We start from the raw sequence: 16,379 nt of genomic DNA on the forward strand, positions 1-16,379 counted from the left end.
CTTTGCTACAAGAAGCCCTGCATCCTACAAGATGCTCTGCATAATCTCCAGGGTGTTGGTGTCTCCTGGCCACCTCGGGGGGCTCCCTGAAAGCGGCGCGGTGCTGACGTGCCGCGCTGTGCCCGTCCTTGCAGCCCACCTGTACAAGTGCTCGGCGCTGCGGGAGAGCTGCGGGCTGTGCCTCAAGGCCGACCCGCGCTTCGAGTGCGGCTGGTGCGTCACGGAGAAGCGCTGCTCGCTGCGGCAGCACTGCCTGGCCTACGAGAGCAGCTGGATGCACGCCAGCGCCGGCAACAGCCGCTGCACCGAGCCCAAGATCACCAAGGTACGTGGGGACGGCGAGGACGGGTCCTGCGTCGAGGGACACTGGGCTGGGGCTGGTGATGGGGCTCTGAACTGGCACCTGGGAGCGGCTGAATCCTCTCCGTGTTTCTGGCTGAGCATCTGGGCCCTCAAGGCCTGTCTGTTCCTCATCAGCTCCTCAGTTTCTAGGGCTAAATCCCCTCTCTGTGTCCGTGGCTTGAGTTGACTTTCTGACCCGTCTCTGGGATTTCCACCACTCCTCATGCACGAGGATGGAGGATCCCAGGAATCCAGCTCGCTCCTCCTCTTGTCGCCATGCCTGCTGGGGCTGGTAGTTCATCATCTCCGCGTCTTTGACAGCTTTTATGACCTTCATTTAATAAGACTGTGTATATTAATGTTAACATGTCTGTTGGGCCTGGCTCCAAGTGCATTAGGAGGGATTGGTGGGTAATTCTGTTTGATATGTTCTATTTACCCATGGCTTCCAGGCCAGGCAGGCCTTGGCGCTGTTAATTACCGGAGTCTTAGCACAGTATCTAATCTATTTGGGTTTCAGTGTCTTATCTGATGAAAGCTGGAAAGGAGAGCCAGGCCTTTCCCCAAGGCCGCCGGCCTCCCGCAGGTTACAGGCACTGCAGTGAGACCGGTGGCAGCCGTGCAGGGAAGGGACGTGTCCCCACGGGCACGTTGGTGCCTGCCTGCACCACAACCGCCTCTTGGAGCCTCTTTACCAGCCCAGCGAGCTGGGGTGCGGACGTCGTTGTGGATGCGGAGGTGATGATGCTGGCTGGAGGTGGCCGTGGTTCTGCACTGTCCCCTGGTGTCACCCAGACCTTCCCTCGTTGCTCCATAGTGGGGAGAAGCAGCCCCCAGACTCGTGCCAGGTGGTGCTGGTGCTGGGCTGTGCCGCACGCAGCCGTGTCCCTTCCTCCTGGCTGGGATGGTCTTTCCTACCCTGTGCCCTTCCTTCTCCAGCCTGGCACCGGCCCTCGAGCTGGGAGTGAGCGCGGCGCCCGCGCACAAGCCATTTGCCTGTCGATTTGCAAGGACCCTGTGAAACCAATTAGAAAAGCAAAAAGCGGTGGTGTTTGTCAGGGCCGGAGCCGGCGGCTGGGAGGCGGAGGGGGAAAGGGGAGCTCCGGGACGGGCTCCGCGTTCCTCGCCAGCTCCCGCCGCCTCCTGCGCGGCTCGTTTAGCCGTGACCTGCCCGCGCCGCGCGGCAGCCCACGTCCCGCCTTTCCCGGGCTCGTTCCTCCCCGAACGCGTGGCCCGTGTCAGGTTGCCCGCCGAGGAGGAAGAGCCTCACAGGCCGGAGCAGCCTCTAACACTCGTTTGAAAGTACCAAACAAACAGCTGCTCCTTGTCGGCTGCCCCCGCGGAGCTCGATTTAGGGAGCAGAACAGCCCCGCTCGCTTGCTGCGCCTGCCTTAATGAGCCCCCATCCTGGCCTTGTGCCGGGCTGCGTTTAGGCAAACAGCAAAGCCTGAAGCGGAGCAAGGCCGGAAAAATGTGAGGAATGATGATTAACCCTGCAGCAGAGCTCGCTGCGCCTGGCCCGGCTTGCAGAGATGCGCTGCTGTCACCGCGATGCTCTCCTTTGGGCCTGGGCATGTGGGGACAACCCATCCCTGTAGGTCTCCCTGTGTCCTTCCTTGTGTCTGGAGGTGACATCTAGGAGCCAGGGAGGACACCTCAGAGCTCCTCCTGAGCAAGGAGGTGCCCAGCAGGCTCGGGCCCCAGGGTTGCAGCATCCCGGAGGCGCTGGCAGTAGAAGGAGCTTGTCCCTTGTGTGAGTCCCAGTGCTGGGCGTGCGGAGCTGGAGAGATGGGTTTCCTCTGCAGAGTTTGTGTTTACCAAAGAGCCTCTTTTTGGGCCCGTTGCGGGTGAGGACACGGCTCCCAGCATTAGAGGACAGCTCTCTGGGTGGGAACAGAGGAAGGTCTCACCAGCATCCGAGTGCTCCCTTCTCCTGTGTCAGGATGCACCTCCCGTCTGTGCGGCTGGGCTGATCCAGCCCCAGTTACTCTCTTCCTCATCCCTGTGCGGCAGCCGCCTTTTCCCTCAGCCTCCTCTCTGGCCTCGTGTTGCCGGTGACGCGACCCCCGTGTCCCGTGCCCAGCCTGGGCACCTGCAGGTCTGCCGTCAATTCCGGTTAGCGCCGCAGGTGCGTGCAGGACCCCGCGGCCGGCGAGACCCGCTGCAGAATTGCCTGTAATTCCCTTGCTAGAGGCAGCAGTGGGCCCGTGCCTCTCCCTCCATCCGTCATCCCGCTGCCTCTGTCAGGCCACACCTGGCCGCTTTAGTGGGAATCATCCTGCTCAATGAGGCGCAGCGCTGGGCAGGGGTTGCCCTCCCTTCCCAGCTGGCCTTGGCACGGGTTTAGCTGGCGGATAGACCCGGTTGGGGCCAGCGAGACCTGTTTGTCCCCGGCCTCCCTCTGCCTCCCACGCGATGGAGGGGAGGGAAGGACTCTGCACAGTTGCTGCTGTTTTTGCAGTGGGGGTGGTTTCTCCTTCGAGGACAGCTTGGACCTGGAGATGGCATCCCCAGGTACATGGGACCTGCCTGAAAGCTGGGCACATTCAGGCACCTGGTGCTCTGGCGTTGATTATAGTTGAAGACTGGGTAAAGAGCCAGTCTCTGTCCTCACTCTGTATCCTCATCCCCCGTCCTTGCATTTGGGGATCCTGGGGATCACAGAGGAGGTTCCTGGAGTGTGATCTGGTTCACAGCGTGGGCAGCAATGTGGCGCCCTGCTTGGCAGGGGGCAGATTCACGTCCTGTGGCCACGTGCTGTGTCCCTGGGAGGCGTTTCGTGGTGCTGCGACCAGCAGACCCAGTTGCTTTGGTCCTGTTACTGATGTGCTGTGCTGTCTCCTAGCTGTCACCTGAAACGGGCCCTAGGCAAGGAGGGACCCGCCTGACCATCACCGGAGAGAACCTGGGCCTGAAGTTTGAGGATGTGCGCTGGGGCGTTCATGTTGGCAAAGTGATGTGCATCCCCATCGAGAGCGAGTACATCAGCGCGGAGCAGTAAGTGCCCTGCGTGGGGACCGTGCTCTGAGTCACCTCGGGATCTAAGGGACAGGACATATGTGCTCCGTGGCCCCAGAAAACATGGAGCTGACCACACGGGACTGGGAGAGGAGCCAGGCGGTTCTGCTGGCTCTGGATGCTGGTGGGGACCAGCCCAAGGGTTTGGGGGAAGCTCTCCCCAGGGCTGGCAATAACCAACAGCCACTTCCTTGGTTTCTCATGTACCCTGCTGGGTCCTTACGTTGGTGTCACATCTGTCCTCTGCTAACGGGGGGGCCCTGTCCCCGCCATGGTCCAGGAACTCCCTCGGTGCAGGGGCACTGAGGGCTCCTTTCGTGCATCCTTTAGGATTGTGTGTGAGATCGGAGATGCCAGCCCGAGCAAGGTGCGCGACGCCCGGGTGGAAGTGTGCATCCAGGACTGCTCCCCCAGCTACAGGGCCGTGTCACCCAAGAGCTTCACCTTCGTGGTAAGGCTGCTGCGGGGCCCCAGGCGGAGCGGGAGGTGATGGTGGGTTCTAGGGGATGGTGTCTTGGTCTCTGAGCTGCTGCTGGTCAGGTGGTTTTCCTGGTGAGATGGAAAACTACCCTCGTCGTCATCATCCCAGGGGGAAAGTGTGGGTCCTTTGGGCAGGGCCTGGGTGGTTCTGGTTGAAGCCCTCAGAGCCTTTCCTTGCTCTGCCTCCTTGCAGTGCTCTTGGCACTATCAGCCCTTAGCCTCATGCCCCACTACCACCAAACAGCACCTTCTCCTTGCAGTGAGCAGCTTCCCAGCATCCCCTCACCTGCGTGGATGCTCCAAGACTGGGATTTTGGTCCTCAGCCAAAATCAGCCGTTTTGCTTCAAAGCCAGGGGTTGTTGTTTTCCTTTGACAGACGCCCACTTTCTTTCGAGTGATCCCTGCCCGGGGCCCTCTCTCTGGTGGCACCTGGATCGCCATCGAAGGAAGCCACCTCAACGCTGGCAGCAATGTCACCGTGAGCATCGGGGGACGGCCCTGCGCCTTTTCATGGTAAGGGGCGCTGGGGCACGGGTGGTGGAGGCAGCTGGGAGATGTGTGTCCCCACAGCTGGTGGCACCCTCAGGTGTCCTGGTGGCAGGGAGCCTCTGCTGGGGAGCTGTGGGCAGACTGGGAAAGCCATCCCCCATTGGCAACTGGAGGAATTTCTCCCTCCAAAACCTCTTTGTGTCAGAGGCTCCACGAAGAGCCCAAAGAACGTGGATTTTTCTCTAAAAGCACAAAGCCCTGAGGCATGAAGTGGATAATTTTTAGATTAGGGATGATAATGGAGCGGCTCTTTAAATATTTTCCTGCGGTAATTACTGGTTATCAGCCCTAATCGCTGCTGTTTGCAGCAGCCGCGCGATGGGAACGCTCAGGAGCTGCTCAGCCTTTCCTGGCTGCCTTTTGTTTCATTTCCTTATTTTTTTCCCCTTTCTCTCCTCCTCCCCAGCAGCCTCACAAGAGGAGAGGGAGTTGGGGTGAGGCAGGGAGAACAGCCCAGCCCCTGGATGGGCTTCCCGTTGCCTCCCTCGGGGTTCGATGGCTCTTGTGTTTCTGCCCCCAGGAGGAGCGCCCGGGAGATCCGCTGCAGGACACCCCCCGGGCAGAGCCCCGGGGGGTCCCCCATCCTCATCAACATCAACCGCGCGGAGCTGAGCAACCCGGAGGTGAAGTACAACTACACGGAGGACCCCACCATCCAGAAGATCGATCCCGAGTGGAGCATCAACAGGTGAATCGAGGGGAATTGCAACTGGCTTGCAGGGAAGTAGTGGGACACCAGGAGCACTCTTATCCGCATGCACCCCCTGTCCTATTCCGTACTCCTCCATGCTGCTGCAATAGACCCTGGGCCATTCTCCAGGGATGTGGCAAGAGGAGCGTGAGGAATAGCTTGGCACCAGGTCCCTGCTAACTCCTGGCCTGCAGTGCTCAGCCTGGCAGGGGGCGAGAGCAGAGAGTGCTTTGGATCTGCTTAATTTGAGCTTGACATTTGGTGTCAGTGAATAAAATTAAAATATTTCCCACCGGGGGATTTTTAAAATGTTTACATATTTTTCTAAAAGGTTTGAATTGGCTGGAGAGGAGGCGAAGGAATCCATTAAGTGCTAGTGCCAAGGGAAACCTTCCCCAGGGTGTTGATGAGGAGCGAGCTCCCCAGGGCCATGGCCCAGCTCTCCAGGACTGTGGGGCTTCTAACACCGAGCAGTGGAGACAGCCCTGCAAGGACTGGCCTGCCCTGCTGCCCACTCCCGACGTGCTGGGGAGAGCAGACCTGCCCCTAATGATGCTCTCCTGTCACAGACACTTTGGTTCCCTTAGCTGAAAGGCTTGGGAGCTGCTTGCAGACACCAGCTGTGCAGTCCACAGCCCAGGCAGCCACGGAGTGGGATGTTTGTGGTATTAGGCAGGATTTCTGTCTCCACGTGGCCCCTGAGTTAGCTGAGATGATTCACAGTTAGCAAATGCCAGATCCTGCCAGCTGTCCTGCCATCCGGGCGGTATAAGCAGGTCCTGGGGGCAGTGTGGTGCGTGCAGGATGCTGTGTGCACCCTTCCCAGAGCTCTGGGCACCCAGTGCCACAGCCACCTCTCCTAACCTGTCGCCTCTGCGTCTCTAGCGGTGGGACACTGCTGACTGTGACTGGCACCAACCTGGCTACCATCAAAGAGCCCAAGATCCGGGCCAAGTACTCAAGCTCCGAAAGGGAAAATGTAAGTGATGCTGGCTAATGGTGGGACTGAGAGCGGGGTGGGAGCACAAGGAGGAGAGATCCCATCCCTATGCAACACTATATAAAGTGCATCCTGCACCCATCAGGCATCATGTACTGATGGGATCATGTCCAGGGGCTGCCACTAGAAGAGAGGCACCGAGGCAGCGTTCCCCCTGCAGGGCCTCAGCCCATGTGCTGCCATGAGGGGTGCTTGGGTGTGGAGGAGGGATGGCAGCTTGGTAGAGGTTCGTGGGATTTCTGCAGGGCCGTGACATAAGGATCCTGTTTCCGGCAAGTTCCCACGTACCGTCCCTCATGCTCCCATTGCAAACAGGAGTCTCTCCCTACCCCATGCTTGGAACTTGGTGGAACGTGGCCCCTGCTGATGTTAGAGGCTTCGGGAAAGGTTATCTTGAGTCCAAGACCAGTGTCCAGAGACGTGGCAGAGCCCCTGCTCGCCGGAGTCCCTTGGTATGTCAGATCCTGACCTTGGCAGCCAGGAACCAGGTCTGATCTCCGTGTGTGCCTCCTGCAGAACTGCACTGTCTACAACGACACCACCATGGTGTGTTACGCACCCTCCATCGACAACCCCCTGCGGAGCCCTCCAGAGGTTGGCGACCGCCCGGACGAGATCGGCTTCATCATGGATAACGTCCAGGCCCTGCTCATTGTCAACACCACCAACTTTGTCTACTACCCGGATCCTGTGTTCGAGCTGCTCAGCCCCACGGGGATGCTGGAGCTGAAGCCCAGCTCTCCCCTCATCCTCAAGGTAAGGCACCCTGCTCCCTCAGCCCCAGCCCTCCCTGGCAGTGTGCACGCAGCGGTGGAGGGACAGGAACGTGTCCCTCACTGGAGAGGACTTTCTGTCTCTCCCAGGACAGTAGTGCACTGTGAGAGCATGAATTTGCTCCATGATGAATCTTTCAAACATGCCCTCTTGCATGAGAACTAGCAGACTCGTTCCTTGTTCCCCCAAAGGGCAGGAACCTGCTCCCACCAGCTGCTGGTAACTCCCGCTTGAACTACACCGTGCTCATCGGGGAGACTCCCTGCGCTCTGACAGTGTCCGAGACCCAGCTCCTGTGCGAGTCGCCCAACCTCACCGGGCAGCACAAAGTCACGGTAACGCCGACGGGCTGGGCTGCGGGTGGGGAGCTGGGAACATCCCTCACTGAGGGAGAGCAGGGTAACTGGGTGCCCTGTCTTCATCCTAACACCAGCCCTGCTGTGTCCCTTATCTGAAGGTCCCAGTGCCAGTGGGCCGTCCCAAATCAGGACTCGTTATTCCGTGCCTATGTAGGAGCAATCCCTAGGATCAGTCTTTCTCCCTAAGCATCCCTCTCCCTAATTATGTGTTTGATAGGACCAAATACTTCCTCCCTTCCCTGGCATGCTCAGCCTGGCATTACTGTGCCCTGGGTGGCCCTGGTTGTCCCTGCCAACAGCCTCCCTTCCCTGCTGGGTGCCAAGGCCGAGCTGGTGCCAAGGCCCCTGGGGCTGCCCACCCCTTCCCCGCAGCCCCGGCTCGTGCTGTAAGTAAAGCTCTTTGTCAGGTTGTAGCACAGCAGTGCTAGCGCTCCAGGTCTGCCTGGCTTCACGCAGTTGAAAGGGACCCAGAACAGTCCCCCCAGGCTCCCCATCCGTCAGGGAACTCGCTTTGCATCCCATCTGTTATTGTAATGTTGCTTGAGTGAGACATCAAGCTCTGCGTGCTGCGCGGCAGCGCTGCAGCCCGTGTTCCGCATCCATTACGGCGCGCCGGGCTGCTCCGGACGAGCTCCCGGGGCGGCAGCCCCTGGCGTTTGCCCCCGTACTTGCTGCCATCTCCCCTCATGGGCCTGATTGCCACCTTGCTAGGCTGGATCTGGTGGGCTGTGCTGTTCTCTGGGCTCCGCTGCAGCCTGGGGACGCTCTGGGGGACACCTTGCGCTTTTCCCATCGCTTCCCAGGGCTTGCAAACCTCCCCTGGTTCTCAGCGTGCTTGGGAAAGCTGCTCTGAACCCTGCGTTTTGGTAGGGAGATGCGTGCCCCCTGCCTGGGCGCTGAGCAAGGCCCCTTTTCCTTCCACGTGGCTCAGATTAAGGCCGGAGGTTTCGAGTTCTCACCGGGGACGCTGCAGATCTACTCGGACAGCCTGCTCACGCTGCCCGCCATCATCGGCATCGGCGGCGGCGGCGGGCTGCTCCTCCTCATCATCATCATAGTCCTCATCGCCTACAAACGCAAGTCCCGGGACGCCGACCGGACCCTGCGGCGCCTCCAGCTGCAGATGGACAACCTGGAGTCCCGGGTGGCCCTGGAGTGCAAAGAGGGTGAGTGAGCTTGGCCTCCTCTGTGGACGGGGCATCCCTGAGCTGGGCGGTCCAAGCTCCAGCTTTCAGGACTTTCTTGCTTCCAGGCCTTTTTCCTCACTCTTTAACTTATCTGCTAACGTGCAAATCTTGGAATCTCTTGTATCACCCTCAGCCCTCTTTGTGCTCCACCACTTTTTCCTGTTGCCATTCACAGAGGGAACAGGAATCTGTGTAATGAGAGGAACCTAACTCATTTGGGGAATTTGAGGATTTGGCAGTTAAGGAATTCTCTTTTTCTCCAAATGCAAGAAAAGGGAACAAGGTGGGTAGAGAGGGCTGTGTACAAGCAAGCAATTGGTCTCTCATTATGTGACAGAGGGATGCTGTGAAATTGGACAGAATTCCTTGTATGATCCTGCTGATAAAACTAATTGCCCATTATCCCCTGGAGCCGACTCCTGGAGGCCCTGACCCTGCCAACCACCACCACAACCAGCCCAGAGGCTGCGCAAGGAACAGGCACCTGAAACAAGATAATAAAAAAAGGAAAAGAAATAAAACCCTCCGCTTTCCCAAATCCCCATCCCCAAACACGCGCGTGGATGGCAGTAGTGACAGGGAGAGGGGAGGGAGCTGGTGGAGGGGATGGTGTCTCATCTTCCACAGCTGGCAGATAAAAGGATCTGCTTTTAATTAAAAGGCACAATCTCTTTCCTGCCTTTTCTCTTTTCTAGTCCCACTAGTTACAGATAAGATAGCACGCCTTTCAAGCTGACGGTTTGTTTTTTCTCATCAGGCTGACGAGCCTGCAGTCCTCTGCCTTGCTTTCAGCTCCCTTTAAAGTGCCGTTAATTTGATTTTTCTGAGGGTTTTCTACCCCCACCCCTTTTCCTGGTGCATCTCTAGGACTTCTCTCCGTCAGCTTTTCCCTGTAGGTGCAATTAAAGGTTCAGGACCTCCCTCCCATTCCTTTCCCCCCGGGAGCTGCAGCCGTCTCTGCTCTGATGGGGAGGTGCTGGGCTGGGTGTGTTCAGAGCTGCTCTCGAGTATTATTTAGGTCAAAATGAAACGAGGACATTCCTGTGGTTTAAGCTAACGTTTCTCCCAGAAGCTGATGCTGTGTTCAAGCCTTGCCATTCCCAGCTGCCTGCTGGACCTTTGGGATCCTGGATTGGAGTCCCGGGGAGCCGGCGGCAGGACCTGGTGCTGCTGCTCCCAGTTCTGGCACCTGATTTACTCTGGGAAGAGCATCACTCCTCTCTGCAGCTCAGTTTCTCCATTTGTAAATGGGGACAGTGACACTGACGGGGGGAATGCAAAGCCCATGCGTGCCTGGAAGTGGCCTCAAGGGCCACCAATCTCCGGTGCCAGGGCGAGCAGCAGAGGCCGGCTGGGAATGCTGCATGTGCAGGAGCTCAGCAGCAAAGGCCAGGCCTGGCTGGGGCTCAGACTAACCCTGTGACTTTATTCTGCTTTTTCCTCACCAGCCTTTGCTGAGCTGCAGACTGACATTAACGAACTGACCAACGACCTGGATGGCGCTGGGATCCCCTTCCTGGATTATCGCACCTATGCCATGCGGGTTCTCTTCCCGGGAATAGAAGACCACCCGGTGCTGAAGGAGATGGAGGTGTGGCAACGCGTGTGCCCGTCGTGTCTGACGCGGGGACGTGGCTCTGGGATCCTGCTCTGGAAAGGAGAGGTGGGGTGGGCTGGTGCAGCCTCCGTAGTAGCTTGTTCCCTCCTTGGACAAGGGAGTCTTGGGGGCTTCGGAGTCGGATGGAGACCCCAAGCCCAGAGCTCTGGGTTGGTGGGGGACACTGTGATTCAGCCTTTGTCACAATGCCAGAAGTGCAGCACTGTGTCCTTCCTTGGTCCACACAGCATCTTTCAGCTTTGTGGGAATTTGGGCATTCCCTATCCTATGTGCTCAGGAGTGTCACCTCCCTTCCTGCTGGGAAGAGTCTGAGCTTCATGGTCCCCCTCTTGGTCTGTAGCGAAAGCCCCTTGTCAGTGCTGAGGACTGCAGCACCTGAGGGAAATAGTTTGGCTGGGAGGGACAGAAATACCTTGTTTCCATAGCTGAGCAATTCCAGATACAGGGAGTGACCCCACGCTGAGGCACTGAGGGGGTAAATTGCAGGAATAGAGGTGAAGTGTTTTGGGGATGCTGATAAAAATAACAAAAAAGGGCGATTCCTGCAGGGTCTGTGCTTGCAGCATCTTTTGGTTAGCTGTTGCCTTGCAGGAGGCCTACAGGAAACCTGGAGGCTGGAGTACTGGGGATATGCAGCCAAAATTGTTGTGTGCAGGTGCTGGTGGAGCTGGCGTGGCCTCTGCAGCGCGTCCTGCCAGGCCTCCCCTTCCAGCACTGCTGCTCCTGGCTCGCTCTGCAGTGGAGAGGCACCTGGAAGGACGTTTCTCTGGGGGCTTTTGCAGAGATGTGTCTGTCTGGGTGCTGAGGAGGGCCCTGGCCCTGCTCACCCTGTCCTACCCTTGTGGTCTCCGCGTGGCTGGAGCTTTGGGTCTCCCAGGACAAGGCTGGCCGCCCCGTTCCCGCGCAGGGAGCGCTCCCGCCTGAGCAGGGCTCTGCTGTTGGGTGCCTGAGCCCCGTGGCACCCGCGCAGCCCACCCGAGGGGCTGGCGCTGGGGCTGCCAGCGCTTGCTTGGAGCCTCGGCTTGAGCAGAGGGGCTTAGGGACCTCTTGGTGCCCCCGGGCCACCTCCTCGGCCAGCAACGGGCTTGGGCGCTGGCCTGTCCTCCCGCAGCTGGGAGCGCCTTGCCGCGTGCCAGGCAATGTGAGTGCAGCCCCCCGGATGGCTACTGTGCTCTCAGACATTAATATCAATATTTATATTAATATCATTGCTGCTGTCATTTTCTACAGCACTTGCTTTATTCAATTGGGTTTGTTTGATGCCTGACCAGCCGCTCGTTTCCAGCAGACTTGTCCGACGCTGTCTGCTTCCCTGGCTCCATTTCCCCCGTGCAAAACCCACCCCTGCTCCCCAAAGCAGCTCCCCCTCCTCGGCTGGCCTCCCCACGTCTGTTTAATTTAGTGCATGCAATTGCACAGCAATTGGCTTCTTGTCTGCCAGGCTGCTCAGGCCCCCTTGATTGGAGGAGCGAGGAGGGGTGACCTTAGCTCCCCCTCGCTGCTGACCTGGTGCAGTAATTAATGTCGACGTGGGCTGCACAGTGTATTTAGGAGAAGTAATCGGCCCTGCTGCAAGAGGCATGCTTACAAATTACAGTGCAACGAGCTGCTACCAGTTGCAAACGCACGTGCTGATGCTGTGAGTGAGCACGGCCGCGGCGGGGGAGCCGCGCTCCAATCCCGGCCATGGAGGCTGTGGGAACCCTATTTCCATGGATTTCCCTTTGCATTCCAGGCTTGCCGCTGCTCAGTGCTGTTGCTTGGTTTGGTGGCCAGGGACTATTGCTCTGGGTGTGAAGTAGCCCTCCGTACTTACCCTACAAGATCATGTCCATGGGAAAGCCTGTTTCTAGCTTCAGCTCTGCTCTTTCTCTTATATTTTTTTAATTTTGCCCAGAGGGCAAGGAGAGGTGTGAGCCGCTGTCGCTGCCGGGGCAGAGCCCGCTCGTGGGGAGCGAAGCTGCTGCTGCTCCGTGCTGGGACACCCCGGCCAAGCTGCGCGTGGGTCACGCTGAGCTCTGCGTCCCCGGGGGTCTGCGCGGCCGCTCGGGAGCCGCCGGGGGTCCGTTCCCTGCCAGCTTCCCTACGGAGACACGCGGGGGCTGCTGCTGCAGGAGCCAGCCGCTCGCAGAGGCTCCTGCTTTCCTGTAGTTTGGGGCAGGCTGAGGAAGGGGGATTTGCTGCCGCCTCGTCCACACGGTGGGAGCTGCGGGGCTGCGGGCGGCCGGGCTCGCGCTCCGTCCCGGCGGCGGCTCCGGCACAGCGGGGCGGGAGCTCCCGCAGAGCTGCGGAAGGAGCTCCGCACAGGGAGGACGAGCAGGAAACCTTTCCTGACGCGGGATCTGGCTGGCGCTGCAACCCCTTCGCAAGGGAACAAGAGTGGAAACGATGTCAAATGATACCGAGCTGGAGCTCTGGGGAGGAAACTGCAGGGGAGCGGTTTTGCATTGGCCAAGTTAGTGCAGGGGGCAGCAGTTTGTGGATTTATGCCACTTCCAGCTCTCCAAATTCAGAACATCCCTCTAGAGAGGGGTATACAGGCTCAGCCTTGCCTGGGAAACTAAGAGTTAAAGTTGCAAAGGAGCAAAAAAAAAAAAAAAAAACCCAAAAGAGATTAAATAAAGCAACTACAGTTGTGTAAGCTTCGTATAATTGAATCGGGTTTGCTTTTATTTGTCTCTTTACTCAGAGTGTAACATTAGCTATTGCAAGTGACGGGAGGGAAACGCGCTTGCTCAGGCAGACGCTAATCCGCAGCCAAGTATTAGACCGTCATTACCAGCTCCCTTTCTCTCTAGGCTTGTGGGGGGGAGGTTCATTGCTTTGTGCGAATTTAAGCCTGATTAAATATTTAATTCAGTATTGTTCACTTATTTCTGCTAGTGATCAGCAAGTTAAGCGCGGGGCCGCAGCCAGGCGGGCAGGCAGCACGCGGGGGCCGAGCTCGCTCCTCCTGCTCGTGGTGGGTGTTTCGCCTCCTCTCGCCTCGCCTGGCCCGGCCCCGGTAAGAGCTGCTGTCTGGTGGACAGGACCCGTTTCCCAGCTTAGCGAGCTCTGGCCGCTCCGCTTGCTCTCCTGGGATCGGCCCGCCCGATCCCGGCGTCTCCGGAGGGCAGCGCGCCGGCGCTGTGCGCTCTGCCGGGCTCCGGGCGGGAACCGACCTGTTCCTCCATCCTCTGGGTGCCTCCGGGTGCTGGAGGGAGGAAGCCCTTCCCAAGGCTCCTTGCATGGCCATGGCCACCCCGGGGAGTGCCCGGGGTTGGGATGCAGGGCTCTGGAGCCCTCCAGGCCTCCCCTCACCAGCCTTTCCTGGCACATCTGGCTGTGTCTCAGTGCAGCAGTGGAGCCAGGTTGGGTATTGCTGCCAACAAAGGTGCTCCAGGAGTGTCTTCAGAACCAAAGAAACCACCAGGGCCCTTGTAGATGCCCGTGGTGCTGGGGCACCGCTGCTCGCGGGTGCCAGAGCCAGCAGTGTCGACGCATCCAGATCTCGTGTAGTGAGGAGCAAGAGAGACTCCTGGGGAAGGTAACCGAGAGCCCTCGTGTTCCTGATGGGTCGTTACCCTCTGGGCTCGAGTAGAGTGAATGGAGGGACCCCAAGGGCAGGGGACTGTCACCGGCCCATCTCCCTTTGGGGACACCTCAACCCTGAGAGGGTTGTCCCCCACGTATTTTGTCTCTCCATGAGGGTTCCAGTGCAGGTTCACTCTTCACTGTGCCCCTTCCGTCCATGCAGTGGGAATGGAGGAACGACAAGGACTGGGCTCTGAGAAAGGGCTTTTTGAAAAAATTTAGCTTAATTTTTCGGTCCTGTGGGAAACAGCAGCTGTTTGGAAGGGGAAGTCGCAACAGCGAGGAATTTCTCTGAACTAAAGAAAGATGATCCAAAGTTTTGATTGAAGTGAAATGATTTGATGTGTCAAAACCCTGTTCTTCATTTTGAGTTGATGTTTTGAAATGAAAAGTGTTGTTTTGTCTCCAAATATCGACACAAAATGAAATTTTTCACTTATTCTCCCAATCAGGAAGACAAGGGCAAGAAAATCATTAAAATTGACATTTTACCACAGCGAGTCTTTTATTCAGAGGAAACCATCTTTTCTGATGGGAAAATGTTGTGTGTTTAAAAAAAAAATAAAAAAAGAAGTTCATTTCTGACAAGAACTTTGGTCACTGCTGACCAGAGCTGGGCTAATGAAGGCAATGCAGGGATGAAAGGAGCCCAGTCCAGTCCCTGCCGGGCAGTTCAGAACCACGTACATCCTGAAATACGACCTTGGCTGCCTCAGAAGTAAGGGGAATGTTTCAGTCCATGCCTAGAGTGGTGGAGACCCGGGTTTCTGCTGTTGCTTGCTTCCCTATCTGAAGTTGGGTTCGTACCCCAGAGCCAGGCGGCTGTGCTGTCCGCAGGGGTTCGTGTTTTAGCGTTACTCGCTCCATGGGTGGTAAAAAGGGGCAGTATCTGAAGGGCACCTTGTGCAGGGTCTTGGATGAGGTTTGCCCTTCCTCTTGGTTGGAATGAAAAATTGCAATTTTGTGTGTGTCTCGGAGATGAAGCGTTGCCAGCGGGAGAAGTGCGTGTGTGTGTCTGTGCACACGTGTGGCTCTGTAAGCAAGTAAATGTGATGGTCCTGCTGCTTGGCACTCAGCACAGGTTATACAGATATTGCTTCTGGAAGAAATTGAGACTGTTCACCAAAGAGGGAATTTAATAGCACAGACAGAGTAAATATAGCTTCTTTTTTGCACTTTTGCATTCCCCCAAAGAAACAGAGCATTCAGAGACTGTGGTGCAGCAAATTTAAAGCTGCCTATAGAAAATGCCTCTGAAGACACCCTAAACTGTGGTGCTTGCTGTGGCAAGGTGAGGGGAGGTCGTGTGCCTTGCAGCCCTTGACAGCCTCCGGCACTGCTACATGAGCGGGGCAGGAGGGCCAAGACTGTTCATGGAGGATGCTGTGGGGATATCTGCTGTGGCTTCCCTGTGGTGCATTTGGTGACATCCCGGCAGTGTGGATCCAGATGGGTGTTCCTGGGTTCACCACATTGTTGCGGGAGGGGAGTGGGACCGGGTCTCACAAGGCATAGCCATCACCCCTGTGCTTATCCCCTGCATTTGCTTTTTCCATGCAGGTACAGGCAAACGTGGAGAAGTCCTTGACCCTCTTTGGGCAGCTCCTGAACAAGAAACACTTCCTGCTGACCTTCATCCGCACCCTGGAAGCGCAGCGGAGCTTCTCCATGCGGGACCGCGGCAACGTGGCCTCCCTCATCATGACGGCGCTGCAGGGGGAGATGGAGTACGCCACGGGGGTGCTGAAGCAGCTCCTGTCCGACCTCATCGAGAAGAACCTGGAGAGCAAGAACCACCCCAAGCTGCTCCTGCGGAGGTGAGCGCCCGTCGGGGAGGTGACAGCAGGGGACAGAGGCGGGCACCTCGTGGTGCAATCCGTCTCTCTTCTGGGGTCATTAGGGGGCTCTTGTGGTTCCTGCAGGCCAACTCTGCCAGCTGGCGCGTGCGTGGCGGCCTGCCCTGGCTTGGGGTCCTCCAGGGATGCGGTCAGGGATGCTGGTGTTGGCCGTGGCAGCACTTGCTGCACCAGACCCACGGTAACGTGTCCTCCTGCCTCTTTGCAAGCGATGCTCTGGGCTGCCGCCCAGTGAGGCAGGGCTGTGGGGACTGTGGCCACGCGGGTGCTCAGCTGCAGCCCTGGGGAGATTCTGGCTCCAGTTTGGCCTGTGCAGGTCCACGTGGGCCAGGGGGGCGGCAGCGACGGCGCCGTGGGCTGCAGCGGGGAGGCTGCAGCGAGGCAGCAACGTCATGCAGCGGCGCTGCCGCCGGCGCTCCGCTCTGCGGGTGCTCGCGGGGCTGCTCTCACTTTCCCCTCACCCATGAACAGCCACATGGCTCCCCGGACATCGGGGGTCCCTCTGTGAGCTGGCCTTGGGCAGGATGCTCCTTTCCCCGCTGCCTTCTCCTCCCAATGGGGGAGTCTCCTGCGAAAGGCCGGCGGCTCCTCGCACGCCGGGCGCCTCGCGGGGGCCGGGAGCGCGCGAGCGGGAGGCAGCGCGCCAAGCTCCGCCGCGCGCCGCCCCGGCCCATCAATATTTAACGATAGCTCTGAGCTCCCCTTCATCTTGGGCTGATGAATATTGAAAGCTACACCGAGCGCTGAGCAAAAACAATTAATAAGCTCTACCAGCCCCGCTCGCGGCCCTCCCGCTGCACCCCGCGCCGCCCGCCCTGCCCTGGCGCTGAGGCCTGCGGGGAGCTGCAGCGGCGCCCGCAACCCGTGGGCCGTGGGCTTTGCATGGAGCAGAGAGGCTTGAGGGAAGCTGGGCGTCTTCCAACCCCCCATC

The 16,379-nt window shown here is 58.5% G+C and overlaps 1 protein-coding gene across 1 annotated transcript in view; it reads left to right on the forward strand.

Annotated features, from left to right (window-relative positions):
* The window catches only part of PLXNA1 (plexin A1), a 130,939-nt gene that overhangs the window by 92,273 nt on the left and 22,287 nt on the right, over positions 1 to 16,379 (forward strand). Inside the window, exons 12-22 of the mRNA XM_088528181.1 lie at positions 135 to 325; positions 3,188 to 3,339; positions 3,691 to 3,811; positions 4,218 to 4,354; positions 4,911 to 5,078; positions 5,967 to 6,060; positions 6,598 to 6,837; positions 7,047 to 7,190; positions 8,146 to 8,380; positions 9,850 to 9,992; positions 15,153 to 15,409. Coding sequence (XP_088384307.1) covers positions 135 to 325; positions 3,188 to 3,339; positions 3,691 to 3,811; positions 4,218 to 4,354; positions 4,911 to 5,078; positions 5,967 to 6,060; positions 6,598 to 6,837; positions 7,047 to 7,190; positions 8,146 to 8,380; positions 9,850 to 9,992; positions 15,153 to 15,409 — 1,882 coding nt within the window. The remainder of the gene's footprint in view (positions 1 to 134; positions 326 to 3,187; positions 3,340 to 3,690; positions 3,812 to 4,217; positions 4,355 to 4,910; positions 5,079 to 5,966; positions 6,061 to 6,597; positions 6,838 to 7,046; positions 7,191 to 8,145; positions 8,381 to 9,849; positions 9,993 to 15,152; positions 15,410 to 16,379) is intronic.

The sequence above is a fragment of the Tinamus guttatus genome, unplaced genomic scaffold, assembly GCF_059628265.1.
Source record: "Tinamus guttatus ecotype Peru unplaced genomic scaffold, ASM5962826v1 Tinamus_guttatus_pri_ptg000307l, whole genome shotgun sequence".
Taxonomy (NCBI): Eukaryota; Metazoa; Chordata; class Aves; order Tinamiformes; family Tinamidae; genus Tinamus; species Tinamus guttatus.